A 21,328-nucleotide genomic window follows, 5' to 3' on the forward strand; every position below is an offset into this window, starting at 1 on the left:
CCTGAAGCAAGAAATCCCTGTACTTATATGATCCCATTTCAGGGGAGAGCAGAAATTTAATAGTCATGCTTCTCTGATCCTGCTCTACCAGGGCCTAAAAATCCCCCTATGACTCCACTTTAGATTGGACAGATCCTGGTTACTGAAGGATTCTGCTTCATTTGGGTGATTCTACTGTGCCTAGGGCAACTGTGTGTAATTCCCGACATCCTGGAGAGTAACACCACTCTTGTATTGGGACAACTGAATAGAAAGACAACTGTAGAGTTTAGGGGGAAAAAATGGCTTAATGTAATTACAGCCTTTTGCTGCCCTCTGGTGGAGGACTGAGAACATTGTTCAGTGTGTGGCCATCCTGTTACAAGGGACAGACACAGGTGGAGGATGAATTCATAAAGCTACTTTCCAAGCCAAGGTCAGTCACTGGAGCCTGCTGTCAGTTAAAAGGGTCTTAACACGAATGTCAGTGGTATCAAGATAGTTGTTAGCTATGAAATGGTTTTAGCATGTCACTCCCTCCTTATCCACCCAGTTTGAACCACTTCGAGTCAGACAACACAAGGCAAAGATGTTTTGGTTCTTTCATTTCTCGCTGCTTAGGAAACATGTCCCTGGCTGGGAAATGGGCTGGATCAGCTAAAGATGGAAGAGTGGTAACATACCTATACATCCCCTTCTTCTCCCACCTCCAGCTTCCTTGCCAGGGCTGCATTGTTCACTCCAGCAGCTTGTCCAAGCAGTTTGCAAAGTCTCTCTTTGAGCAATCCTAAGCAAAGGCGTTACTGTCTCTTCTGGTGGACTTTTCTGCAGTGTAACAAGTTTTGTTGGTGGGATATTTTGTCTATTAGTGGCTCTAGAACAACCCACCATTTATCTTTAATTTCCAGCCATTATTTCAACCTGCATGACTGTCACCACAAGCTGTTAACAGTCCTGTTGAAAGAAGCTACCTAGAACAATTGTCAAATTCTCACCCCCTACAAGCTGAGGGAGGAGAAATCTGCCTTTGAACAATATTTGTTTCAACGGCTGGTGTTAATAGGCTTTAAGTGGATTTGAACATTCAAATATACCAGTGAGCCCTCCCCCTACAGTTTGAGTCCCTCCCCCCCACAAGCAGTTTACTCAAATGCTCTTTATTTTTCCACTTAAGCTTCACAAAGCATCAACATGGTTCAATTCATAACAGCTGAAAGCGTTCAAGGCCAGAATAAAAGCAAGGTACCTAGCTGAGATCAACTAACTATTGCAGGTGGTGATGAAGAGTGACCAGTTACGGAGAGGAGCTTTGCTGGCACAGTAGACAGCCTCCAGAAGAACTCGAAAGCATCAAAGACACACTTGCTTACAAACCAAGCCTCAAGCCCTGCTGTCTGTCTGCTGGCCCTGGCTAGAGTCCTGCTCTGTATCTGAATCTGTAGCTAGTTGCTGGTGATTTTAAGAGAGCCAATTACTTGGTAAGGGGGTGGGGAGAGAGGTGGGGGAGTGCGGCAGTGTGAGCATGAGGATGGTTGGTGCTGTGATCACGTGACTGGAAGTCCCATTCCCCCCCAGCAAGTAACAGAGTGTTGGGGTGAGAGTGTTATTTCACTGTTTTAGATGATGGGGATTGCCCTGCGGCAGTGACTACTAGATTTTCATTGTATTTATGGTGACAGCGTGTGTGGCGAAAGATGACATGTTAGCGGTGTGGCACTGCTTCAACATTTATTATTTAATTTATAAAAATAATTAAAAGCCGATTGCTAAGAGCCACAATGTTTTACAGTACTTCACTCTAAGTGAAGAACAGCTGTGCCTTCCGGCTAGCCAAGACCAACCAGCAGGGGGTCTTTTATTCAGGCCTTTGTCAATATATACATATAGCTCTGTTATTCTCACACTCTTACTTCAGCTGAAAAAAACAAATCAAAACACACAATAACGTAAAGGAATCTACAGGACAGGAGACATGGTTGGAGAGGAGTCATTCCAATTCAGTCCATGACCTAGATCTTTTCCTGGGAGGGATGCATTGCTGCTGGCTGGAGAGGACATGCAACAGGTATTGCTCACATTTGGTACATATGTCCATAGAAGGCCAGTCCATCATGGTCTTTCTGTGAGAGGCAAGAGGCCAGGCTAGGCAATGGGGTTCAAACATTAATGGTACTCTGAAAATTATAAAAATGAATCCAGGCTTCAGTTAAATGGGTAGAGTACTCCGCCAACCCCTCTCCCCATCTGACCCAACACACATGTTGCACTTCACCTAGAACACAGTCCTGCACCTTCAACTCCCTTCAGGGTACGATGTCAGTGGAACAAGCACACAACACAGCATCTGCATTTTTTGAGGGAACGTGGCTTCAAATGATCAAGATGGTCTGCATCCTAAAGGTCACTGCTAATAGAGCCCCACAGCTATTAAGATGCCTCCTTTACAGCAGTGGTTGGCCGGAGGGGAGAGGGGGGGCGGGAAGGGGAGGTATCACAGCCTTCTGATAGGTGGCCTAGTCCTGGTGATTTGTATTTGTCACCTCCAGCCTCAATCACCACCATGTACCTCGCCTAGCACTGAGAGCGGCTACCCTGACAGAGCTGTAACTGGTTCAGAATGCAGCTACCCAGCTGTTAAGCAGCGCTAGCGGGTCTGATCTCTGAACACTCTGAAAAATAGATCAAATCCAGATGCTGCAATGGAGTCTTGTCTGCCCCAAAGGGACCTTCCACCTCCAAGAATTTCCTCCTACTGTTCTCATAATGGACTATGCAACTCAGACTGGAAAGCAGAGACCTGAGAAAGGAGTCTTCTGACCTCCCACCCACCCACCCAGCCAGCAGCCCATAGCTATGGGGCTCCTTATCACAGAAGCCAAGAACATCTAGACTTTAACACATTCAGGACAGAGTATAAAACTTATCTTTTTGGAAAAAACTTTCCCACAATAGGAGGGGAGGACTAAAAAGTTAATGTACTGGCAGAATGGGGGAAAGAACCAAGAGACTGCTTGTTATCTTTACATATTCTGTGATGCACTCAGCTACTGTAGCCTATACACAAGACGCTATTAGTTTGGCCAAATGGAGGACTCCTCTGGGTCACAAAGTTACCGTCTATGAACATGAGTCCCAGTTTGCCTCTCAGATGGGGAGAAATTCTACCAGCTTTAATGAAGTTGTCCCAGGTAACAAATCAGACTCTGGATAGGTATTACTGGATGAAGTTTTCTGTAATAGCAGTAATGTTTGGGCATTAACTTGGAGAAGGATAGAGATATCATGTGTGGATGTCTTTCAGGTGAGATCTTAAGCTGTAGTCCTTATACCCATCTCTGTCCAGAGCCTGTGATCCAATGGCACCTTTTCAAGAGAGTCATTAACACACCAGAATAATGAGAAGGCCAACAGTCATTCAGTATAACATACACATCATTAGTGTCTTTGGCCAATAGCATAACAGCCATTGTATTTGCCTACACAGGTCCCACTTCACAGAAGCAATGCCTTCCCTTGAAAGGAACTTTGAGATACTCAGAAAGTGAAAGATTATAGAAAGCAAGTCTCATTTCAAAAAACTCACCTAGAACAATACCACTGTTTTACTTCAAACATCTGTGAGGATTTCGGATATTGGATAACTGGGTCGTCCTCCTCCTTCGAGAGTCTCAGTGCTTCTATTAAGCTAAGTGGAAGATGTACACATGATCTGAAGGGCATGGACATCTAGAAGCAGAATGTTATGAAACTTAAGTCACCGAGAAAGCAAATTCTTCATCTGTTTTAGAACACCAAGGCAGTATGGCTCAGTGCAATTTTGACAAATGCAGGATTAGTTGATATGTTAATATACTCCTTGGGTGTGTACACATATTTCATTATTGGATTGGAATCTTGAGAGACAGCTTCTTCCATCTTCTTAGAGGCAACCAGGAGAAAGGTTAAAGGTAGATTTCAAGAGTCAGTGGAGGAGAGAGGAAATATTTTCCTAGGACTAGTTGTTAAAACATGTGAGGGGAAGGAGGTGTCAAGACATAGAAATTAATCACAGACTACTGTACAGAGTAAAGGACTTACCTTAATGCAGCAATCACGGCAGATGATACTAAGGAGAAAAAAACCCATTGTTATTACTTCAGTGGTGTTCAGGAGATCCAATACTGCAGGCAAAGATGCATCTTCCAAATAAACTCAAAGGCATCATTTGTCATTATGATTTGTTCACCTGGCTTCATAGTTAGAACTTTCCTATTCATTGGTAATTTATGAACAGACTAATACTTACTAGTTTAATTACTGATGTTGTGTGAAAAAGCTTCAGCCTATGGAACTGCTCGCTGTTTACCACAAGTACTCAATATTCATAATTCAGTACTAGTGCTGTGTGAATGGGTAAGCCAAATGACAGGATATTTGATCACTGCTGGATGACCCAAGCTTAATGAACTACTTCTGCCTCAAATTTAGTTAAAGTGACTAAGAGTCTGTAATAGGTCCCAGATTTGTTTCATCCATGAACAAATCTTAACATTTTATGATAAAACAGAGGGATCTCAACATGCTCAAAGTCACTGAAGCATTCACAGAAAATTTCACTGTTCGCCCACAAAATCCTGACCAGGAGCTTCCGCCTAGGAGCCTAATCCAGAACCAAGCCACCCTCTGCCCCAGGACTTTGGGGCAGATCAGATTCAAACCTTTGCAGCTGAGGGCAGTCTGCAACATAGGGGGAACAAGCATGGTTCTTGAATTGTAAGAATTTAATTATCTTTCCTGAATTTTAAGAATAAATAAACAGACACTACAAAGGTGACCGTCTTCCCTTCACCCATAGCCATAAGAAAACAATTATGATAGCGCTCCACTATGCAGGCAAAATTAAAAAGCTAAACAACTTGCTCCATTGAGTGCTGCAATTGGCACTTTAGACTAGTTTTATGACCCTTTCTTCTTCCCCATAAAGTCCTTCTACATCTGCTTACCTGCTACAGAGATGACACCGGTAAGGCCACAGAAAGACCATCTGCTTATGGCAATGGAAACAGACCTGTAGATAAGAGTTACCTATGAATGCCAATGGGAAGCAACTCTTGGCAAGCAGTAGATGTTACCAGTTCAGCATAGCATATTCCACATGACATAAGCCAGTGTCCTGAAGGCTTTAGAGCTACATACAGTAACAGTTCAAATACAGGATGGCAGAAACATAAAAATTCAGAGCCAGAGACAAAGAAGTTTTCAGATAAGATTTGAAACTCAAGTGTTGATGACAAGATTTGATTCAGACACCAAGAGCTGCAGTCAAGGCTCTTGACAATGGCTAGATTATGTGGAAGAGCAATGAAGAAACCAATGAAGAAAGCAAGGTGCGGATAGGGGAGCGGAGACATTAAGACAGACTATTATTTCCAGGGAGATTAAAGTGTCAGGGCAAATTTGAATCTGATCCTGAAGTGGATGATGAGCCACAGAATAAACTGAGGAATAGCTTGAACTTTATTTTTAAAGAAAGCACACATGGTGAGAAGTGGTATAGCCATAGATCTCAGCCTAGAGAACCAGAAGCTGGGGAGGCCAAAGAGAAGAGTTTCAATAGTCAAGAAAGGGAGGTGATAATGGAGGATTGTTGTAGAAGAGGCAGAAAGAAATCAGGGTGTCCACAAGCAGTTTTGGAGAGACAGGCGGAAGTGGGAAGAAAGTGAGGATTCAGGGTCAAGGGCAAGAGTTGGACAGTGGAAGTGAACAACTGTGTTAGAAGAAGCTCCTTTTGCACAAGAAAAGCACTTTGGTCTAATAGTCCAAGTCTATCAATCTGAATGTCCTTCAGCTAAAAGCCTGGGGTTTGCATTTGCTTTTATCTTTTAGGGGTGTCAGAAATCGTAGACAAGTTTTTCATTTTAAACCCATTTGATTCTTGTGGGCCAACTATGCCAGAGTCCTTTCTATTTTGGGAGCAAGGGGGCAACAGCATGGCATGCTAGAGGACTGATCGGTCTAGGCTCAGTGTGCAAATTAAATTTAGTTAGAAGCTTAACGTTTGTGTGGTGTCTAAAGCTTCCATGTGGTCTGGGCCAGGACTCCTGAAGATCAGTGTATAAGAGGGATTAAGTGAAGCTACCTAGGATCCATTTGCCTAACAGGCACTTGTTATTCCCAGGAATAGAAGGACATGAGTGCACGGAAAGGAGTGAAGCCAGCAGACTCTTAAGAAAGGGCAGTACATCAAAAGGGAATGGTAAATACCCTGATTCTTGAAGATATACTATAACCATATCTTTGGCGGGAGTCCTCCATTTCAGACACCATCATGGCGTATCTGATGCCAATCAGTTCAGCAATGGTCGGTGATGGCCGCCTTGTAGAAGACGGATAGTCCTAGGCAAAAGAACAGCTAAGAGTTAAAGACCAAAGAAAAGCCAAGGAGAACAGTCATTTGTGAGAGTGATTCTAAGTCAGAATTGAGCTCCAGCCCCAAGTGACTGATAGGTCTGTAGGACAGCAACTGCCAAACTGATTTCAAGCATCTCCTCTCAAGTTCAGTTCTGAAACTATAGAGGGAGCCTGACAAAACGGTGTCTGAGGGGAGGGAAAGATGGCAAGGAAAGCACCTGGCTCCCAACGGGAAGGTGAGCCACGTTCTGAAGTAGTTTTTGAGAACCAGCCATGGAAGACAGCTTCAGGCAGCATTAAACAGTTGTATTCCCTGTTCCCCGCACAAAGAATGACCTTTTCGGATTAGGAAGATGAGCCCAAAAGGCCTCCCGTCCCCGTCACACAAATGTGGTGTATCCCCTTCTGCAGCAGACAGCTGCTGAGTTCTTACTGCTCTCACTCTGGCCTGCAGAGGAGGCAGCACCGACACAATAGCTTTCAGCCCAGGCGTTTGAGCACTCATCTGGGATGGGGGAGACCCAGGTTCAATTCTCCCCTCTAGCTCAGAGGAGAAAGATTTGAACAGGGCCTCTCCTACCTCTCAGGGGACTGCTCCAACCCCTGAGCTATGGGATATGCTGGTGTAGGCTCCCTCAGTCTCTCCTGTTGAAGCTGATCCTCTATAGATAAATACTGAAGTAGTAATTGAGCCAGAGATTACTCTGTAGTCCAGTGATTAAGGACCCACCTGAAAGGTGGGAGACCCTGGGTCCAGTCCCCTTGTTCCAACCACTATTTATCCACAGTGGAACAGCTTCACCAGGAGACAGCCTCACACCAGAATATCCCATAGCTCAGAAGGTTAGAGAAGTAGACGGTCCCCTATTCAAATCCTTCCTCTCTGCCCGGAGATGGAGGAGAGAACTGAACATGGGTGACTGCTCTAACCACTGGGCAAAAAGCTATAAGGTGGGCAAGCCACATCACCTTCCCTCTTGTCCCAGTTGTGTGTGCAGTGAGCCAAGCGCTTAACTCATTCTTGCAAGAAGTGATTTATATGCTTTAGCTGCCGGATTAACTCCTAGACGCATGTTCCTAGTTTGTGGATCGTGAGCAGATAGGCGCCTGTCTCAGAGTGGGGTGGGACTTAACACTTCCCCCTCCCCCTACTGGCATCTCCCATTGGCTAGCTGAGTTGGCTCCCTGTCTAGCATGCTGGCTTTGTGGCTCGTATCTAAGGCACCTCTCTCCCCATTCATTGTATGTGTGCCGAGGCTCCTAGCTCAGGCTTCGTGGGATTGCACGGTCACTCCTATGATTTTTCTAGGCACCTAAAAAAGTTCGGTACTGCGACATTCAACTTCACAGTAGCTATGGTTCTTTGTGGCCTAAGAATCAAGCTACATGTTCCTTGCTAGTCAGTACACAGGGTTTTTAATTTATTTAAATATTTCAAGATGGCTGCGGAAAGGCCATCCACACTCAAGAGTTCTTAAGCCCAGGTTTCTACATAAGTTATTTCCCATCCAAACAGCTACATTGAGCGTACTTTGAAGAAAGTTTAGACAGGGTTTAGATATTCAGCTTCGTCACCGTATGCCTTTGGCTGTACATACACTAGGAAAATAAGTTATGTTTGACAAATTCTCACCAACCCTTCTGTGTTCAACAGTCTAGGGATGGTAGCGACAGTAGACAGAACCTTGCCATATTTAACACTCTGAAAGGTGTTAAGAGTATTAACCTCCCCAGAGTGCATGAAAAAGGGTTCTAGGAGTCTGTACAGAAATCAAGCACTCATCAGCACCCATGCTAAACTACTAGCTGACAGGAGTTGGGCACTACACGATTCACCACTGTGTATGGAAATTTGTTCTGAGCTGGTGAAGATGCCACATTCCTGCTAACAGCAGATCTGAGATCTGTTGCCACTGCACAGCTGAGTTTTTTGTACTGCTTGCTGTAATATCGGTGTTAGGCCTTGTCAACTGGGAGGAAAAAAAGAAGAAGTCAGAGCACTAGATCTCTAATAGTACAGAGTAGCCAGCACACTTACTGTTGCACACTGTTAGTCAGGCTGTTTTTCCTCCTCAGCTTCCATCACTGGTGGGGATGGAGTAGAAAGAAGTGGCTCCTGTGTGACACCTGTTGTCAATCATGGGCTGATTTTCCTAACATATGAACACCCCCTTGAAATTCCTTTTTCCTGATGTTCACTTAGGAGCACTTGGTAGCATGCTTGTCAACCAATTTTGACATGATAGCTTACCAGGGTATGCATTATCCTAGTTTCTGCTGAACATGCACTTTCAGATGCATTTTTAACATTCTTCAGGAGCTCTAAAACTACAGCCAGATACCAATTTATTTTAAACATTACTCAAGGGATAATTACCCCATCGCATATTCAGAAGAGCCAAGCTGGAAGGGAAGTCAGCACCACCTGTGTTAACAACTAGCCGAGGAGCAGGTATTGAAGAGCAGAGCGGTGTGAATAATGGATTTGTTTTGCTTGCTATCAACTCTAACCCCCCCCCCAAAAAAAAAGTTTGGGTCAAACAAAATGTTTTGTTTTGATGTAGAGTACTTTAAAATGGGATTGATTTATATCCTTTAAGTGTTTTAATCAGTCATTTTTAACCAAAAGAAACTAAGTGTTTTTTTTTGAAAGAATAAAAATGAAATGGTTTAGACTTTTTTAGGGTTTTTTTTTTTTTTTTTTACTGAAACAATTCAGTAAAACTCACTAATTCATTAAACATTTTGGTGTTGCCCCACCTGCGGTTTTTTTGTTAAAAAAGCTTCCCCCCCCAAAAAAAAAATTTGTCCAGCTCTATTAAGAGCCCAAATTAAGAAAGCTGGGGGAACCCCATTTCCCTCCCCATTTCATTTTAGAGTTCACTTGTATCCCAACATCAAGCTGCAACCCTTGGGACAATACGCCAGGCCAACGCATTACCAGCTTGTTGTATCACTGGGAGTGGAGCTGCAGGCCCATGCAGGACTCACATGTTTCCTGCTTTGTGGAGCACTCCCTAACGACTGGGATTTCCCTCGGCAGAAAGGCTGTTGCTGGTTTAGCTTCAGAAAGCTGCTCGTTTTAAAGTCTCCTCCCATGGATATTCTCTTGGGAGTAAACATGCAGTCTGCAGAGAAATCTGGAAGTGAAAAAGTAGGAAAGGATGACAAGGTTTTAAAGCATAGACATGATCTGGTAACGTCTAGAGTGTCTCTAGATGACTAGAATGCTTAAGTATTACAGGCTGATCAGTTTCTGAAGGCAGCGAAGCCTGTTCTAAAAACCCTCTTCTCTGCCTTCCCTCATGTAAGATCACAGAAGCACTAAGTAATTGGGTATATCCTGAGTAGAAATTAAGCAAGCAGCTGCGATGTTTTGTTTTTATGTAGGTCCTATTTTAAAATCAAATGATTAATTATTCCTTTTGTTCACGAAAGGAATAATTATTTTAAGCCTCACTGAATGTTTGCTACCATAACATACATCCTGAGGTCTGAAACCGGAACCATGAAGAATTTTGTCACTATTAGAAATGTAAAGATTCAAGAACTCTTACAGCCAGTGCAGTGGAGGAATTGATTTCAAATATCATGCTCCATTCCAGCAACTTAGTGTTATGGAGATCCCATGTCAGATGGCTTAGCAGACAACTGGCTTCAAAAGGAGGGAGAAGCAGAGGAAGATGGACTGGGATGGGGTCATAAAAATGTGGAGCAGCCATTGATTCAAGTATTTAGACCATGTTGTGACAGAGGAGAGTAAGGCAGGAAAGGGCATACTGACCTGTGCTGCTGGATGTCAGTACAGACGATCTGTCTGAGATGGAGCCCAAGTTGAACTCCGATGCCCAGTCTGTTTCCTGTGCAACACAGATGGGAGATTCTTAGAGTGGGTATAAGACACCCCACCCAACTCTACCTCTCTGATGTGAGGGTCACCTCAGCATAATCTACTCCGCATTGACAATGAATGAGACAACAGGGGTTCTTATGAGAGCAAGCAAAAGTAGTGGCAAGATTAGTTTGCTTGTTCTATTCGACTCACACATCATGCTCCATATTATTCAGAAGAGCAATAGTGAGACAAATTCCCCTGGAGTCAATGGAGTTACATCAAGGATGAATTTGACCCAGTAAAAGTTTGAAGTAGAGATGGGACCCAAATCCTAACTTCAACTCCAGCCACGCTCAAAAGTTTCAGGCAGCTGTTCAGATACAGCCCTTGAATCCAGACTCTTCCCCTACAGCTTTGGACCCATGTTGGAAGCTAAATTTTTCCTGGCTCCAGTTTGCATGCAGGAACTCATAAAAGCAAGTCAGGAGATTGTGCGGTGACAAATCCAACCCTAACCCCTAGATGGATACAGCAATGGCTTGGCTTCTCTCTAATCTAAACTAGTGGAAGTCCAAGACCCTACAATAGACAGTTTGAGAAGAGGTCCTTAGAGTATAGGCGACCTTAATAATTGGATTTTGTTTAAAGTCCTATTAGATTGTGCTGCTGCAATCCTGGTAGCCAAGAACATTTGTACAAGCCTTACAACTAAAGATGCACCAATATGATTCTGATGACAGTGTCTCATATAGCTCCACTGATTCTGAATGATCACAAACGTTTCTACCAGCCATACACTTGCTGTGCAAATGCAGTTCATGAATATTTGCAAAAAAAAATATTCACATTTCCATGCCCCCCCCAACTTAAGCAAATCAAGTTTTGCTGACAAAAGTGCATGTGGAAAATAAACTTCCAGTTTATGTGCAAGAGTATTTGTGCCAGAAGTAGTAACTTGCATTAGGGAACAGAAACAAAGACATGTAAATGACTAAACAGATTGAATTTCAGATGCCAAGTAGTCAGAACTGTTCATGATCAATCCATAGGTGGGTTTTTTGTTTTTTTTTTATTCTGATTATTCTAATTTTTGAAGTAAACCATAGTTTGCTCAGATATTCCACAAGCAGAAGAGGTTAAATTAACTTGCAGTGAGCAATCATTCATCTCCACTATGACTATACCCTATACCACATGAAATGCAAACACCTCTGGAGTGGAGAACAGTGATAAGGGGAAGGGAGCAGAAGACGTTTTGGCTAACGTTGGCTACACAGATCCAAACTCTTATGAAAAGACCTATGGGATTTGTGCTGAGAGCAGTGAGAACCTCCGTTTTAAAGGCTCCATCTACACTATATTTAAAACAAAACAAAACAAAACAAAAAAAATCACATTTTTACGCATAGTTTGGATTTCTGTAGGGTAGAACTCGAATTGAATGGTACTCAATTTATTCACCGTAGCAGAAAGAAAGGCCAAGTTACCCATGCTGGGATTTGAACCTGAACTTTCAGGATGCCAGTTTATTTCAAATCAAAATACTTGGGCCATTTCAGCCTCTCTAGAAAGAAATTTCATTTAAAATGACTTACCTGAAATCCTGGGACCAGCAGGTCAGGGACCAGCAGCTGTTTTTTAACTTTGTGAATTTTAAGTCCCGTGCTAGCATTTTGGACAGATAAAACATTGCCACATGGGGAATTCAAGGAAAATATTGACATCACAGAGATATCTGGAAAAAAAATGAATACAAACAAAAACAAACTGCAACATAAATGAGCTGTAGATGCAAGATACTGATGACAGACTCCATGAGTCCCACAACCAGACTTCTCAGAGATGGTGATGGCTCAGCAGCCCTTTGCCTCCTTTTAGTCTCACAGGAGTTGAGCCTTTTACCCCATCTTTCTTGTAAGAGGTCAGAGACTCCAACCCAGGCAACTGGGCCCTAGCAGAGGACATAAGCCAGAGAGGTATGAAAAATAGCAATGCTGGTGCCCCCTGAAAGCTGATCCAGAGCTCCTCTGCGTCCCTTACTTCACCCATGATCAACTCCCACATCACAAGTATGCCTACTGCTAGTGGGTGTCCAGCAGGTACCTTTGTTCCTGCTCCCGTTTTTCTCTGTGGAAGATGGCCGAAGCTTCTGTGGCTGTCTTATTTCCATCATGAGCAGGTCATGCAGACTGGGTTCCTTGGAGGAATTCTCTTTCAGCTTCCTTTCTGCCACCTGCAACATGAAGCTGAGAGCTACGAAAAGCCACTGGATACAACAAAGATCCCCAGAGCAATAGACATGTGTGCTGTTTCACAAGTCAGACTCAACACCTGCCAGAAATACTATCGCCCCAGTACTTGCACTATTTGTAATCTGTGCACTTTCCACATGGATACCATGCTATAGGAGCATTTTAGAGTTTTGCTAATCAATGGAGAACATTTCCATGAACCAACTCAAAGTGGAAGCTTTAGTAAGTGAACCATAGCTTCAGTAGGATTGTTCAGAAACATTTCAGGAGCCCTTTGAGGATTAAAGGGGTTTTCAAAAAAAGGAGGAGAAGCAGTCCTTTTCTCCCTTTGTTATGTCTAAGATCTGAGTCATCTTCCCTTCTCCCTGTATCCTGTTGGCCCCACTATGGCCTTTGAGGGTACCAAGCTTTTTAATTTGTCTTATATAAAAGGGGTGTTCTATCCCATTCCCATGCTAGGTCAGTGTTGCTCCAGCCAGTTCAGTCAGTGCCAGGATCCTTCTGTTCACTCCATCTTGGCATCACAACTAAACAAGTCACCTACTGGCCTTAAAGGAGGCTGGGAAGCAATTGTGTTGCCTTCAGAGCTCTCGCATTTTTGCTCACTGTTGATCTGAAAGGGAGAAAAGGACACTTATGAAGTGATGGAAAGTTAGGTTTTTCTTGCAAAGCCTCCTTCCCCAGAAATGGAAGATGAACTAGGAAATACAGTTTCAAGAGCTTATATAGTCACTGATGGCATTTCACAGGTATGTGTCTAACTCAAGTCAATCTTTTTAGGCAAGCACTTAAACAGGAGCCCTATTATAAGGCAGTCAGTTTGATGAAGTGGCTTCTCACAAGGCTTACCCAGCACTAAGTTTAGGTCTCGGAAAGAAGGGAGTTGGTGGGCGAATATGGTGGCCATTATATGCTCAGTTACAGCTCAAATGGAGCTCATGAATTCTCACCCACCCTTGGAAGTTATTCTGTGGGAAAGACGGTCCTAGGCTACAGGCTGGGTTTAATCAGACAGGTGTCAGATGCCAGGTAGCCAGAGCAGCAGATTCCAAACTAAGCGCGTCAAGAACCACTGCTCACCTTCACCTTGCGGAGGGTGTACCTCTTGTGTCGGATGTCATCTGCCAAGAGCTCGTAGGGAGAGCGGGTGTATGCTTTTGGAGGAATGTTATATCGGGGTTGCTCCATGGCCTTGTGCAGCCTCACGCCATTCTGCAGTTCGCTGATGACATCGTGCCACAAGCTAGCCTGCCACAGGGCAACATGAGCCAGTTAAAACATCTCTGGACTATCTGAGGCGGTATTCTCTCATGTTTAACAATAAGGGGCTTGTCTAGCAAGTACAAACCATTTGTAGCTATGCAAATATCTGCTTGAGATTCTTATTTAAACCTATTTAGAAATCCAGGCAGAGTAGTACAATGCTTACAGTGGGAAGGGGGAAGAGACCAGGACTCAGGTGTGTTCACTTCTCAGTTGCCGCTAACTTCTGATGTATGTCCCTGTGCCTCAGTTTACCTATCTGAGGAAATACAATAATTTAGCTACCTTGTATGACTGTTGAAAGGCCTAGTGTTTTTGAAGGTCTGTTCAAGGTCTTTGAATGAGATATTAGGCAAGATATTAAGGTCATTAAAGACGGCCCTCTGTACAAAATGCAACTTTTCTAATCCTTCTGAATGCCCCAAATATGGGGGTAAGAAGGTTGAAATAACACAAATTAATTTTCAAAGTTTGGGATCCAAACAGACAACTACAATATGTATTTGTTCTGTTCTTACATAAATTTCCAAGGCACCTGCTTTTAGGTTGGTGCTTGGGCCTCCAAATCACCCCATTAACACAATAAAGTGATCCAAATCAGATCCACATGTTTAGGCAACATTGTCAAGCTGCTAATTTATCTCTTTCCTTATCTGGATCTTAGAGGTGAACTGAACAAGATCAAATAAGTAGGTTTTTTGGATGACTTCTTATTTTTGATTCAGGACTGTCTTAAAACTTAAGTTTTCTGCCTTCACCTCTCCCCCCTCCTCAAATCTGCAAGATCAGGTCTTGATTTCTCTTAATTGCAACACATTTGACAAGAGCCACAACTGAACTGCAGCCCCCAAGCAACAGGGATGAGGAGGATGTTTAGTTGTGTGCCTTGACAGTGAAGAATCTGGACTGTCCACAGGTTTAGCCTGGCTACATGTAAAGTCCTATCTACACTAGGAAAATGAAGTAATGTTGTAACTGGAGTAGAGGACAGTCATATTGTGACCATCTTTCCTGAACTATTGTATTTCTGGAGTAGGAGAACATGGAGCTATATTTTTAACTCAAGGATGTCCAAGAAAAGATTGCAGGCACACTCACCAATAGTAAAAGAGAACACCACAAGCAGCTGTAGGACCGTTTAAGCTGAACTAAGACTAAGCAATACAGAAGAGTACTATAATTACTGCCATCTGCACCATTGGAGTCACTTTTCTGGTTGTAACAATACAGTCTATAAAGTCAGATGAGGTGCTAAGTACTACACTAGCCAAATATCCAAGAGACCAACCCATTATTTTCATGTCCAAACCTTGCAACCTTATTCCTAGGTAGACTTTTTTTAAGTGCAGTATGCAGATACTAGTTCTAGCACATTCTCCTCTGCTAGCCTTCATTTGTGTAAGAGGTTGAACCCTCTCAGCCCTAGACCTTAACATGGTTACTCAGATTTTTGTTCCCTCCAGACTACATCATTTCAAAGTGCTCTGTAGGGGGTTATCCTGACTTCAGATGAGAGAATGCTGTTCTATAAACTCGGACACATGTCCCAGGCACAACTGGCATCATCATTACCCAAGCAGAGGAAAAGTTAATAGCATTAACCTCATTAATGCAAAGGGGTGTAGAACCATGGTATATGGATAGAGCATGTGCAGTCATCTGGCAGCAGGAGCACACACTCAAAGGGCAGTGCTACAGTTATGCTCCCAAGAGGCATCTAAGCACTGAGGTCAAGGCAATAGGTGCCTTAGATACTCCAACATACATATTTAGCTCCTGCTAGGATAGTACAGCTCTGCACCAGAAGTGCCTAAGGAGGGCTCTGCCTAATGGTGATGTTCAACATACTAAGTGTATTAATCCAGTGCTAGCCACCAGATGCCATTCAAAGTGTTGACACAAATCTATGGAGCTCTACTCAACTTGGGCCCTGGCTACCTGCCAGGATGGTGCAAGCAGCTGGCTCTTGGGGGACTGGAATCTGGGAGATTAGTGGCAGAGGATTTGTCCTGGGGCTCTTGTTTTTGGAACTTCACTTTTCTTGATTCAGTGAAGTGAAGTCTGAGGGCTTTCAGGCACCACTGCAAAGCCATGCATTTACTCGGGTCTTCCCTGAATAAGCTATAGAGGCTGATTGAGTTAGTGGTCTGGGGAGTGAGAGTTCACTTGTCCGTTTATTTTAATACATGACAAAACTGAAACTATGCCTAAACACAAATTTCACAAACATTTTCATATGAATGGTTTGTTATGTTTCAAAGTGAACACTATTTAGACAAAGGGAGTAGGAGCAGGTCCCTGGGGGGTTCCTGTTGCTGTCTCTTAGACTCCAGTGCATTGGTTTATCCTGGCAAGGCTCCAATCAGAAGAGCTATTTACTTTTGGTTAAGCACTGAATTCACTGGGCTCTGGACAGAACAAAACAAGTCATTGTTCCTGCCGCAGAAAACTTGGAGTCCAACAACTGGAGACTAGAGTGGGTGGCAGGGAAACAAAAAAAACAAAAACATGGAAGCTCAATCTATACCGAGCTGTTCCTAGGAATCTCTCACCATTGCTTTAGCTCTGATGGAGCTTAACAGAGGTGCTAACAGTTAAAGCCAATGGCTTTTAGCTACCTTGACATCTAAACCCACTCACAACAGGTCTCTGTGACATGGTGGCTAGAAGGTAACTGTCTGATCTACAGTAGCACCTCCAACATTGTTAGCACCAGTTCTACAGTAGGAAATCTCCCCAAAGCAGACAGTGTAGACAGGTCCAAAGAGAAGAGAATTGTTCTTGGGGTGGATAGCAATTGCCACAGATAGTAGAGAGCTAGAATTTAGTACAACATGTCGCTTTATTTACTTGGAGAGTTTTAATTAGTTGAGTTTATCTGCATTTGTTTTAAGCTGGGAAGTCACTGGAAGGCCTCACAGAAAGGGTATAAAAAACAAACCAAGAACTCTAAACTCTTACCCAGTAATTATCCTTCTCCCTCAGAGAGTCATTTTCCAGCAAGTCCTCCACATCCATTCTTCTTAGACTCTGTCAAATGAACGTATGACCTGATCATTATCCTGTATTGTGTCCAGTCATTCCTAGACCATTCCCGTCTATCCAGCCCAAGTCACAGTACTGACAACTTGGAAGACAAATATCCGAGATTCATGTAATCTAGCTCTTGGGAGAAAACCCACTCCTTTCACATGCAGGGAGCAGAACTTCAGCTAAATAACTTTCTCCTCGGGGAAAGGTAAGAGGACTAACCTGGAATTAAGTGGGCAGGGTAGGGTAAAAGAAAGAGATGGCACCTTAATGATGGTCCCAACACACCTCTTTGGAGCTCTGTATGGTGAGCATTAGTTTCTGAAGATCTATGTACTCTTCAAAGAGAGCCCTGCAGATCATTCTGTAATAGCTGGCAGCCTCAGAGGGCCTAGGTAAATGATCCTCGCAGATCTAGAAGGAAACGCAGCTATTTATTCAGCATTGATGGTCTGAGAGAAAGTTCTTCTTGACATAAAGGATTTGAGGGGGAGGGATTGCACATCTCAGTTTCCAGTTTACCCAGGTTCTGGGATTAGGGTCATCTTCCCTTGTGTCCCTTGCATATTATCGCTCGTAACAGCCTTCCTTCTGCTCAGAGGGCAAAGGGAAGAGGAACAGAGAAAGAAAAAGCCCAGTTTTGTACCACTTATGATGTAGGAAGCTATATAATTTATTATTCTCTTCTCTTCTATAAACAGGAACTTTAGATAACTAGTTGTCTTCTGGGGAAGCTCCCTTTTCTGAGACAGACACAGGACGTTAGAGGAAGCCACGGTGTACCCTCATGAAGACTTTTGTTCTTATTCGGTTTTCCTTAGTCTAAAAATAAACTTGCAGACTGAAATTATGGCTGCTCTGTGCATTGAGCACACTAACCAGTGGACCAGAGAGTGGAGTGAGAAAACGCCATTGAAAACAGTCTAACGGATGGACCACAAAGTAGGAATCATTAGCATTCAAATCCCAGCTCTTCCAGGAACTTGCTGTAGGGCTGTGGACAAATAAGTGCCTCAGTTTCCCCATGTGTAAAATGGAAAAGGGGTAGTGAGGCTCAGTGTCCGGACAGTGCTTTGAAGCTAGAGCATGGACCAGATCGTGTGTATTGCTTTGGATAAAGCTTCTCTTAGTGGCTGCACTCTGCCTAAGTTCTACTGATAGAAGCTCCCCATGTGAGCAGATATTTTTGTATTAAAAAGATTAGTCTAGCCTAGAGGTGGATTGGCAAAACTACATCATGAGAGTCTGGCCCGCTAGAGGCCAGAGGCCTGGAAAGAGGATAGCTATTATTAAGATTAGATGAACTGCTTCCTTTGGCCTCAGTGCTGCTTTTGAGTAGAGGGTCCCATTAGCCCTGGGGATATGGGAAAGGTTGCTTTGGAGTGTCCACATTCTGACTGTACCCTAGTCTCTCCTGAGTGTCTGCACTTACATCCAGCTGCCAGGCAAACAATAGTTTTAGGTAGACAGAATGCTGCAAGTGCTGACTCTCCTCTTGTCTGCAGAAGTCTCTCTTGAGGCAGCACAGGTGCATTAACACCAGACGTCCTTACAGGTGTGCCCATCACTTTCTTTTTACCATGTGGGGTTGAGCCCTGCAAATCCGCAGATACCTGCAGACCATTTTTGTGGACTGGATGAGGATACACATTTTGTATCCACACAGGGCTCTAATCTGGGGTTTATCAGGACTCCACCCAAACAAGCCAAATGCCCATAGGCAACTTGGAAACCCAGGCAAAGGGAGAGTGGGACAATGGCAGGGCTGCCTTGCAGGCATGTTTCTATGAGGTTAGGCTCAAGGCGGACACTGACACCAGGAGACAGCCACACAGGAGCGAACCGGAGATTAAGGGCCAAGCCATGCTACAGATATTGACTAAGTGTGTAACTAGTGAAGACTCTAAACATGCTGCTGCGTTTTCCCATCTTCATTACAATTAGTAGCTGTGCAAGCTAACTGCGTAGGGTCCTTGCTTGCCAGTGGCTTACGCTGGCACGCAGCTTCCTGCAAGCAACATGGCCTTAACAACGTATGCATGGCCTTAACAATGCCTGTAACTAATCCACCCATTCTTCCTTCCTCCCATCTGTGTGCAGTAGGGTCTTCTGGAGTGCACCATCCCACATGCACTGCTGGGGCCATTGTGAGTACATCCAAGTTTCTACTCAGATTTTCCCAGAATGCACTGGAACAGCCCAGTAATGAGGTAAGAGCACATTTGAGAAGTTGACATGGTTGTCTAGTAGAAATAAGAGGGGGGGAAAAAACCTTGAGAACATCCTGGAAAGTGATTCCTGGTTTTGTTGCCTCAATGTCTAATTTCAGAAGGAGGGAGATCAGCTTCTCCAGGGGCTCACTCAGCTCTCGCTCCATATGGTTGTCAATCCCCCAGTCCAGGGCTTTATAGATCACCATTCCCAGATGCTCGGTCAGCTACAAACAGAGGCCAAGGAAATGGTCTTTCAGATTAATGCAGAAGTAGTTTGGTATTGTGGAAATAAAGTTCACAAATGGTACCCCAAGATTTCTACCCCTCCCAACCATGCCTCATGCTTCCCCATGTTCAATGACACCTGCCTCTTTGGACACACAACATAATCCTACCACAGTCATTCAAGAGCTATGAGATGCTCCCTGGATAAACTGGGGATCAGAGATTGGGGCCAAATTCATTTGTAACACCCAAATACAGCTAAATAACTTGTTTAAAAGAGCTGTGGCAGCAGCAAGAGCAGCCTGCTTTATCTCTTACCCACTTCTGACAGTTTCCTGCCACATCTCAACCTCCCCCACTCTTTCAGTGTATATCTTATGCCCAGTCAATTTGCTTCAGTTTTGAATTTAGCTTGGAGACTTCACCTAGTCTCCTGCATGGCAGTGGAAGTCAACCTTCTAGGCAAGCCACTGGGGCAGCATGAGTGCCAGGACTATTAGAGGACCACGGAATCTTATGAACCTGCTGTGTCACTGAAGAGCAAGACGTCTGAGATTCCTTTAGCTAGTCCTTTTACCAATGCAGGATTAGATCTGTGCATTTGCCAGGTTTAAAAAAAAAAAAAAACCTCACAGGTTCTTGAGAGTGTAATCTCTCAGCTCCAGAGTCTTACCTTGCCCTCTAGTTGTTGAGTCTTGTTAATATCTGAAAGGGAAACAAGTGAGAAAGTAAAGCCGTTTACCAATCCCTACAGGGATAAGTCTTTTGTTATATGAAGTCTACACTAGAGAGGGTAATTTGAGCCAATGTTTGGTTTCTCGCTGGTGGTGGACTCTTCCAGAAGCCTTGGGTCACGTCGATCCTCCACTTTCCAAAGGAGGTAAATTGAATAGGACTATCTGGGGGTCACTAGGGAAGATGGCTGGTGCATCTTGGCACTGTGGCTATGATATACTAGTGGAGGTTTAACCGAAAGAATTAATAATTCTCCTTTCTTTCTGTCTTATAATGTACCTGGTAGTGGGGTTAGGAGTGCTGGGAAAAGAACATACCTAAATATAGTTCAGTCTTTGCACCAATGTTTGATCTTTGGTAAAGGAAGGCATATTTATTATTCTCCTTTCCCCCTCCAGAATACAAGATCTAGCAACATCCACAGAGAGATTTCAGGAAAAAGGAATGTGGGTGTGGGATTCGGTTTTGTCTGAATGAACCCAGGGAGCAAGTAACCTCTGAGTCTTTATCAGTCACTTGTCCCTCTACCCTCATCACCCACAGCCAGGTATAATTCTCCCACTTAGTAGCTCTTTCTTCCCCACTCTCTGTAGATACCCTAATTGGCATGGAGAATACAGCCCTTCACATTAGTATAGAAACTGCGTTCAAAGACATATCAGGAAATACCACACCTTAGTTTTCTATTTGTAGAGGCATTCATGGAATTCACTAAGGAAAGTATTTTAGAGACAGACTCAAATGGCTGTACATGCTCATGGACACGATATAGAAACCCATAGCATTCTCAGAGGGAGAAGACTTTTGTTTAAGAGCAGGACAGAAAGAAGAGCTCCCCCCACTACTGCCATCACTCTTACCAGACTTACGAAGAACTTTGAAGGAAACGGCACCATCAGAGTGGATAAAGATGCTTCCAAGACCTTTAATCATCCCAGGGTGGGGGCCTTGAGCCAACTGCTTCATTTTATAGCAACACTGAAAGCAAAGGGCCCAGGCTTGCTCCTCACTTATTGGCTGGTCACAACATCTCAGAAACTCTCCCAGAGAGACCTTAGTGATATTCCACTCAGCTCTTTTATAATCCATTTTTTACTTTCCCCCATTCCCCTATGCTAGTGTTTGGGGGAGGGCTATTTTACATCTACTCAGATAGCAAGAGATGCTTCTGGCAGTCTTTTATCCATTCTACCTTGACTCTCCTTCAGGTGTGACCATTTAGAGTGACTTTTTGCTACATCTCCTTAAAGGGACACCATCAATTTAATCATCTACTCTGTATTTATACAAACATCAGTGAAGGAACACAGAGAAAAAAATTAAAAGGGGCCTTGAAAGCTTAGAAGCATGAAAAAAAGTAATGTCTGGTGTAACTCCATGAACTGAAAAAATGTGGCTCCTGGGCT

The 21,328-nt window shown here is 43.7% G+C and overlaps 1 protein-coding gene across 4 annotated transcripts; it reads right to left on the bottom strand.

Annotated features, from left to right (window-relative positions):
• Nucleotides 1–1,593: 1,593 nt before the first annotated feature.
• Nucleotides 1,594–21,061, bottom strand: LOC137151723 (protein spire homolog 1-like). Of its 4 annotated transcripts, none has more exons than XM_067546089.1 (16): nt 20,792–21,061; nt 19,861–19,892; nt 19,022–19,186; nt 17,038–17,163; nt 16,681–16,749; nt 13,537–13,704; nt 13,001–13,069; nt 12,308–12,437; nt 11,800–11,939; nt 10,154–10,229; nt 9,361–9,509; nt 6,223–6,354; nt 4,962–5,026; nt 4,057–4,084; nt 3,563–3,705; nt 1,594–2,153 (listed from the first exon to the last, which is right to left on the bottom strand). In XM_067546089.1, the coding sequence occupies exons 1-16, from the start codon at nt 21,009–21,011 to the stop codon at nt 1,967–1,969; spliced, it is 1,899 nt and encodes a 632-aa protein (XP_067402190.1). In that variant the 5' UTR covers nt 21,012–21,061; the 3' UTR covers nt 1,594–1,966. The 4 variants fall into 4 exon arrangements, with proteins under 4 accessions (XP_067402190.1, XP_067402191.1, XP_067402189.1 ...); XM_067546090.1 differs by having other exon boundaries at nt 1,594–2,099; nt 20,783–21,061; XM_067546088.1 differs by having other exon boundaries at nt 20,783–21,061.
• Between the last annotated feature and the right edge of the window lie 267 nt (nt 21,062–21,328).

This window comes from Emydura macquarii, unplaced genomic scaffold, assembly GCF_026122565.2.
Source record: "Emydura macquarii macquarii isolate MOO-44397 ecotype Brisbane River unplaced genomic scaffold, CSIRO-AGI_Emac_v2 contig_1119, whole genome shotgun sequence".
NCBI lineage: Eukaryota > Metazoa > Chordata > Testudines > Chelidae > Emydura > Emydura macquarii.